This window comes from Otolemur garnettii, unplaced genomic scaffold (genome assembly GCF_000181295.1).
Source record: "Otolemur garnettii isolate 467f Iridium unplaced genomic scaffold, OtoGar3 scaffold00316, whole genome shotgun sequence".
NCBI classification, from domain to species: domain Eukaryota; kingdom Metazoa; phylum Chordata; class Mammalia; order Primates; family Galagidae; genus Otolemur; species Otolemur garnettii.
In genome coordinates, this window is record NW_003852711.1 from 267418 (window position 1) to 275994 (window position 8577).

Here is an 8577-nt window from a genome sequence, read left to right on the forward strand (position 1 = left end):
AAAAAAAAAATAAAAAAATAAAAAAAAAATATCAGAGATCCTTTCTTCTCCCTGTTCCATTCTGCTACTGAGGGATTCTATTGTATTTCTCATATTTTTGAGGGCTGCGAGTTCTTGCCTCAATGTGTCCAAATTTTTGGTCATTTTGTCCTTGAAATTGTTGAATTTTTGAGATATCTTTTGAATAATTCCTTGAAATTCTAATTCCTTCCTTTCTTCCATTCTGTTGATCTTATTTGCTATCCAGACTCTGAACTCAATTTCGGACATCTCAGCCATTTACTTAGGAATGGGATCTTGTGCTGTATCTATTATATCGTTCCTTGAGGGAGGTGATCAAAAGTTATTGATAATTTATTGATTATGATCACTCTGATTATTCATGTTGCCAGAGTTTTTCTGCAGATTTGGCCCTTTGTTTGTTTTTCACCATTTGCTAGATGGGTAGATAAGGTAAAATTGGATTGGGAATTCCTAGGGTTGTGGTTAACCAGCCCTTTGTAAGGATATGGGACTTATAGCTGCAGTTTTTTCCCTACAGATTTTCAAAAGACCCATATAATATTACAGTCTGAGGCTGAGGAAACCTGCTTGATGTGGTGGAGTTAGGGGGCTCTGTCTTGTGTTCAGCTGGTTCTTGTCCTATTCTAGTGGATCAGTGACTCTGGTGGAGCCTTAACTGTGGAGAGATACAAGCAATTAAGACAGCCCACCCACTGTGGATATCAATTGGAGGAGGAAAATCAACCCTTCTTGTTTCTACACAACCAACTTATCAACCAACAGGAGCCTTGGGAAATTGGCCCAGGTTAGGAGTTCCAAACCAATAGATGCAGTCTGTATGAACTCTTAAGTGGGAGAGTTCAAAAGGTCTCCAGCAACTAGAAGTTAGGGGTCTAACACCTGCTCAAATTTGGCTTGCTCCAAAGCTCTGTGAAGTCAAAAATGCTCACCCGGTAGCAGGGTTGGACCAGGGTCTGAGTCTCTTTCTCCAATTTTCTCCTCTTTCACATCCAGTCACTGGTGGCCTAACAGGGGTGAAGTCCTGCTCCCTCCAATGAACAGGTATACTGGGAGTTTGCACCTGTAAGAGTCAACAGAAGGTCAGTGCTCCTGCAGCCTGGCCACTACCCTCTGCTACTAGTCAATTGGGGGAGCTGAGGCCTGCCTGCCTCAGGTACTCTGTAGGTACTGGCTAGTTTCCCACTTGGTCTCAGTCTAAACCTGAGGGTAGCAAGTCAGCAAATACTTTTCTCCCACAGCCACTGCTCCTTTGACCCTGCCACTCTGCAGCACCAGTATCCCTATAGAGTGAGTTCTGGTTTCCTCTGGGAGACCGTAGAGTTTGGGGAGGTTCTTTTCAAAATTAGACCCCAGTGGGCTTGCTCTATTAAAGCTGGATCTTTGTGGGAAGTGACCCTGTGCAGCTCCCATGGCAACTGCCACAGCCAGGGAGTTCTGGCTATAGGAGCAAGTCCAGGAGTGCAGGCACACGGATCTAGCAGCAGGGCTGAGGAGGTGCAGCAATTATGGCAGTCCCCGGTGCTCAGTGACTTCAGCAAGGAGAGCACTCACCTCATGAGTCTGGTTCAGCAGGGGCTTGGCACAGAGGCTGGGAGGGTAGGGGAGGTAGGGAGCTGGGGAGGAGTGTTGGCTCTCTAGTCACAGGTGGGCCAGTCATGTGGGGAAGGGGGGACGGACATGGGGAGTGCAACAGGAGGAGTGCTTGCTCTGGCAGTCACAGGTGGGCCAGCTGGTAGCAGGCGGTGTAGCCAGGGTCACACCAGCTCTGGTGGTCACAGACGGGTCAGCCAGGTGGGAGGGGGTGGCTCTGGCAATCACAGGCAGGTGGCAGGTCACAGAGAGAGCAGCCTGGGGCACACCGGCTCTGGCAGTCACAGACAGGCTGGATGGGTGCCAGGAGCACAGCCTGAGGACCACTGGCTCTGGCAGTCACAGAGGGGCCAGCGACATGGGGGTGGGGGGCATGGGTAGCACAACCCATGGAGTGCCGGCTCTGGCAGTCACAGGCAGGCAGCTGGGTGGGGTTGGGGGCCTGGGTGTGAGGAGCACAGCTCAGGGAAAAAGCTCTGGCAGTCACAGGTGGGTGGCAGCAGGGTGCTTGGTCCAGCAGGGATGGGGGACCATGCTCTTGAGCTTCCTCTCACAATCTATGCAGGCAAGGGAGGAGGGGTGGACCGGAAGTTCAGAATGGCAGTGAAAATGTTAGTTCAATTTTTCTGCCTGGGAGATAATGTTGGAGTGTCATCAGGATTCCTCCAGGGAAGTAGAACACATTTCCTATAGCTCTCACACACAGGGTGAGACAATAGGTCTTCAGTTCACTGCTCACCTGTAGAAAACCTGTAGAAGGTGGCTTTCTTGGAGTCACAGCTCGGCTCCCAATCTTCAGTTTAATGGGGTACCTTCTGGACATTATCCTTCCTTCTGGATGGGAGCTTCTGTCGGAGGCTGACTCCAGTTGTTCATCTTGCCCCTCCCCCGATCATTGTCTATTTCTTTATTTCCCTCTCTCCCTCCTTTCGACCCTCCCTCACTTTTTCCTTCATTCTTCCAATTCTCTCTCTCTCATTTCCTTGTTCCCTCTATTATTTTCTATTTGTTTATATTTTTTTGCAGTTTTGGGCTGGGGCTGCAGTTGAACCTGCCACCTCTGGCATATGTGGCCAGTGCCCTACTTCTTTTAGCCACAGGCACTGCCCTCTATCCATTATTTTCTTCCCTTCATTCATTTCTTACCTCTCCACTCCACTCCACACCTTAAAGGAAACCTCTCTAGTAACAAAAAACAAACTATACAAGTGATCGTTGCATGTATAGACTTGACCTCTACTTAAAGTGGGTGAAGGATGCAGTTTGTGAATTATATCTGAATAGAGTTGTTATTTTTTAATCTATGGGCTGTTACCTATGAGAACAATAGAGAAAAACCTTCCCCCAAACATAACCATGGATAAGGACAATAGCTCACACTACAATCCCGTCAATTTCAGAGGCTGAGAGAAAAAGATCATTGGAAGCTAAAAGGTATCAGACAAGAATGAGCACCATAGTAAGACCCCATTTGTCCAATAAATAAATGCAAAACTTCTCCAGTAGTGGTGACATGAGTCTGTACTCTCAGCTGCTGAGAAGAATAAAGTCAGGAGGATCATGTGAGTTTAGCAACTTGCATTTCCTTGAGCTATGATGGTACCAATATATTCTTCTGGGGCAAAGGGGAAAAGCAGTATCCAAACTATAGGAGATATACTGTACAGGTGCAGGAAAATTCCAGTAGTATAAAAAAATATTTTATACATGTATCCTAAAAGGGGTTGATTACTAGGATTGCCAGTCTAGCTCAATATTGGAAAATCAACCAATAGAACACCCTACAATAATAGAATCAATAAGAAAAAAACTCTTGGTCACCTAAAGAGACACAGAAAAGGCCTTTGACTGAGGCAATATATCTGGTTGATAAAATTTTTTCAAAATATTAGATGAGAAGGGAAAATCTTCAGAACTACTAATGGGATGTACAGATGATCGGATACATATAATGTGCTATATTCACATGATGTAATATTTCTCAACAATCAAAAGGAATGAAGTGCATATCTGTGTTACAGTAGGAATGAACCTTAAAATCATTATGATAAGGAAAAAAGGCCACTTGCAAAAGACCACAAAGAGCATGACTGAACTCAGAAGAAAACATAAAGACAAGGCCAATTGTCTGCTAGGAGTAGGGGCAGATGGGGAAGGGTGGTCAGGAAGATGAAAGTGACTGCTAGTAGGTATTGAAGTTCTTTGTTTGGGGTGAGAAGACAAAGTTCTAAAATTAAATTGTGATAATAGCTGTAAAATTGTGTGACTGTAATAATAAATACAGAATTATATACTTTAAAAGGCGAACTAATTATTTCACTGAAGCTACTTGATGATGCTTTCCAAAACTTGAGGTGCCCAAAAGGCTCACAGCATAAGATGTACCCTGGTCATGAGAGTACCTGAGACACGTTCAACCTTATCTCCCTGCTTATACACAGGTTACCATGAATTGAAATGATAGGCACATTGTTCCATCCTACTAAAGATGTCATTTTCTTTTTCCTTGAGACAGAGTTTTACTCTCCTTCCCCTTGGGTAAAGTGCCCTGACATCATCATAGATAACCACAATCAATCTTAAACTCCTGTACTCAAGAGATCGTATTGCTTCAGCTTCCTGATCATCAGGGAGTCCAGATGCTCCCTCACAGTGTCCAGTTACTTAGAAACAACTGCTTCTGCCACCCAGATTGTTAGGATTACAGGTTTGAGCTACCACTCCAGACCTTGAAGTTGACATATTTTTCAAACTATGGTTGATGGCCACCAGTGTTGCTTCATGCCTGTCATTCTGACACGTTGGCAGGCCCAGTCATTTAGATTGTCTGAGTTTTTGAACTGTAGATAAGCCTGAGGACTAGTGAGTTCCCCATCTCTGAAGAATAAAAAATAGCCAGATGTTATGCAGGTACCTGGGGTCCCAGCTCAGGGAATAGTTTCACTTGATGACAACACTTAAAGTTTGCTGTGAACTATGATACCAGGCCACTTTACCAAGGGCAACAAACAGACTCTGTCTCAATACATAAATGGAGAAAACCATCAGTAGGGGACTTACCACCATTTTTTTTTTTTTTTGCCATGGATCTAGTGTTGAAATTTTAACCCTAGATTACATGTCAAGTAGAGAAGTTATTCTCCCATAGGGAAATTGATTTCCTACAACTGTATTAGTCAAGACATTGGATTTTACATAACTGAGCATTTGAAATCCTAGATTCTTGTAGTCATTTTAAACTGCCCACACAGTGAATTCTTGGCTCAAATCAGGCTTCTCATATGCACACTGAAAATTCCACAGTATACCCACAACCTGATCTGATGTACTCCTTCAATCTGGGCCAATATCCCCTTGCCCCAATCAGTCTGAGACAAGGGATCAGACATCTCTGGACAACCCTTACCGATCAGATTAACTGGCAATATCCTAATGAACCAACCCCAAATGCACTTCCCCTGACTCATTATTCCACCACACAGGGGCCAAAATAAATCTTTTCCTCTATGTAGTTCCATATTCCATCTGCCTACTGACTTCTCCTCATGCTTTTGCTCTTGAAAACTGTGCCTAGCAAAACTTTTCTTTCTTTCTTTCTTCCTTCCTTTCTCTCTCTCTTTCTTTCTTTCTTTCTTTCTTTCTTTCTTTCCTTCTTTCTTTCTTCCTTCCTTCCTTCCTTCCTTCCTTCCTTCCTTCCTTCCTTCCTTCCTTCCTTTCCTTTCTTCCTTTCCTTTCCTTTCCTTTCCTTTCCTTTCCTTTCCTTTCCTTTCCTTTCCTTTCCTTTCCTTTCCTTTCCTTTCCTTCTCTCTTTCTCTCTTTCTCTCTCTCTTTCTTTTTCATGAGATAGACTCTCACTCTGTTGCCCTGGCTACATTGTCATTGCTTCAGCCTAGCACACAGCCACATCCAACTCTGGGATGAAAGGATCCTCCTGCCTCGGCCTCTGCAGTAGGTGGAACTAAAGGCAATGGCCACAACACTTGAATACTTTTTCTATTTCAGTAGAAACTGTATGGGAGATCAGGACTATGGATGTCTCACTGTTGCTGAGCCTTGCCTCCAACAAGTGAGCTCAGGGGATCCACCCACCCTGGCCTCACACAACATATAAATGTGGTAGTCCTGCCTGCCACAATGCCCAATTATTTTTTGTTGCAGTTTGGCTGGGGCTGGGTTCGAACTCACCACCCTCGTTATATGGAGTGTGTGCCCCACCCACTGACCAGTAGACACCACCCAAGGGGCGCTATTTCAAGCACCTGTTAGACACCTACCCCCCAAAATCCATTTGCAAGAAGCTTACAAATTTACTATCCCTGGCTATAGCCTCAATTTGGTCATAGCTTCACGGATCTTAAGCATGTCTCCTTTGCTTGAACCATCAAGGTAATTCTGGGCTGTTTAGGTGATGAAAATGTTTATTGGTTGGTTTGTTGGTTTGTCTGTGCATGTGTGTGTGTGGGGGTATTTTTGATATATTATTTCTATATGTGGCCCAGGCTAGTCTTTCATGGCCTCATCCTAGACCATAGCAATGTCAATCTGCAGGATTCAGGCAATACTCCTGCCTGAGACTCCCATGTTTCATGGACTGTAGGCTGTCACAATGCCTAGATAATTTTTTTACTTTTTAGTAGAGACAGTGTCTGACTCTTGCTCAGTCCATTCTTAACACTCCCCCCTTCAAGAACTCCACTCACCTCTGCCTGCCAGAGGGCTAGGATAATGGTATGAGCCTCCAAATTTTGTCATTTTATCTTTCTTTGTTTTCCTCCCTCTCTCTTTCCCTTCACCACTCCTTCATGTTATTCTTCCTTCCTCCAATTATCTCCCTCTCATTGGCTTGCTCTCTCCATTCTTTTCTTTCCTTCATCCCTTTATTTCTTCTATCTCACTCTTCTACACCTTAAGGGAAACTTTTCTACTAACAAACAATGTATATAAGTGATCCCTGAATGTGTAGTCTTGAATTATATGATTGAAATGGGTGAAGTGTTGAATGTGTGAATTATATCTTAACAGAGTTATTTATTTTTATTTTTATTTTTTTAATGAACTCCAACATACTTTTTGGACATGGTACATAAAAAATATGAAATATGAAAGAATTACCTTTTGAGGGTGTGTTACTCCAAATTCTGTATTTCAAGGTCTAGTGTAAAAGAGGTAGCCTGAATATTTAAAAGCAGTGGAATGTCAACTTATACTGTTACTCAGAAGGTTACCACTTTGGATATTCCTACACCACCAACAAAATCTTGTGCAGGGAGGAAATCAGTGTGTATTAAAATAAAAATGAAGCCCTTCTATGAAAACATGTGCAAAAACTCTTGTCAGTTACAAGAGTATCTTTAACAAAAAATAAACAAATAAATAAAAAACTCAATTGTAGACCAAGAGGCAGCAAAGCCAGAAAGACAATATATCACCTGCCTAGTTGGATGGATATTTGGGTATAACTAATCCTCCATGGGCACCTTGGGATAGGTGCTACTCCGTGTGGGAGGGAGCACAGAGAGGAACTGGACTTAGGATTTCAAGCCCTCAAGTTGTGCATGCTCCTTCACCTCGGGAAAGTTTGGGTCTCTGCATCCTGGTGCCCACAATGTTAACAAAACATAAACAAATCTTCTACATTCTTGAGCAGGTAATGATGACTAAGTGGGTCATCATTTTACATTTTTATGTGCCTACTATTTATGCTGTAGCTCTGCCAATTGTCACAAGTGTACAAAGAATACCAGCCTAAGTTTTGAAGACATGAAGATTTTCTTTCATGGTTGCAGGAGTACATGCAATATTTGTAAACAGCGATACAAAACACTGTAAACATAACTTAACCGAGCTTGTATAAAATAGAAGAAGTAAATTAAAATTTACAAGTGGGTTAAAAAAATGGGGCAACTTCATACAAAATTCTCCCTCCTGAGCCAAGTGATTTTTTGATTACAAATATAATCCTGAACTGAAAAACTGGGATTTGGGGGAAAGCCATTTTTGCATACAAAATATCCAAAGGACACTTCCTTTGTTTACTTTTCTCTATATTCAACTGCCAGAGACAGTTTTGAAAGTGTGACTTAGGATACATTTATTGTTTAGTGTGACTGCTGGGTCTGGAGCCTGATGCAGCGCTCACCATGGAAGCTGATGCCACAGCATCCTCTGCTTCCTCCTGTTCATCCTGGAGCTCTTGACTGACACTAAACTGCAGGACAGTGGAAGTGAGCCACTCCTTTGGGAGGTAACTATGTAGAAAGGGTATATAGGAGCTGAAGTAGGCAAGTCGGTTGATCCAGCGAGGAATCTCTTCCCCACAAAGAATCTCTGCTAAAGCTGAAGAAAAGTGATTACAGTTTTTATGCATCCAATGATAAGCATTGCCTTTGTATTCTTTTCCCAGTTCTTCTACAATTTTTTCTATATCATCTTCTAGAAAGTCAGTGCTCCCTAAAAGAATAGCTTCTTTAAATTTAAACGTTTCTCCTAGTTCAGAAGCATTTCCTGGGGAAATTTCAAATATCCCAGAAAAGGGGTAAGGATGGCCACCATAAGTAAATTCTCTGCCATATACTTCAATTCCTGAATGAAAAACTCCAATTCCTATAGCTGAGGTGTATTCGTTCATCCAGTGCATGTCATACACGTTGAGCACCACCAACTGTTTAGCCCCCATCCTTCTCTCTGCCACTGCCGACTCATCCTCCAGCTTCTCTGTCTCCATGGGGCCTAAGGCCCCTGTCGCCTCCTCTGGTTTTTTGGGGTGCCTGAGCCAGGCACTAAGAGCACAGCCCGGCCTGCAGCAGCCAGGAAGAAATCATCTGACAGCCGGGCAGCTCCCAGGCACCACCAACAGGGGACTCTGCGGACGGGGATGGACCCTCTATGTCTCGCTCCAGCTCAGGTGCCTCTTCTAGGCGGCTAGAGTTGTGATTATTTAATCCTCGGGCTGATATCTATGAG

General features: G+C 43.5%; 1 protein-coding gene across 1 annotated transcript; it reads right to left on the bottom strand.

Annotated features, from left to right (window-relative positions):
- Window positions 1–7705: 7705 nt before the first annotated feature.
- LOC100955307 (desumoylating isopeptidase 2-like) lies at window positions 7706–8290 on the bottom strand. Its single transcript, XM_012813846.1, has one exon. The coding sequence runs from the start codon at window positions 8288–8290 to the stop codon at window positions 7706–7708; it is 585 nt and encodes a 194-aa protein (XP_012669300.1).
- Window positions 8291–8577: the final 287 nt, after the last annotated feature.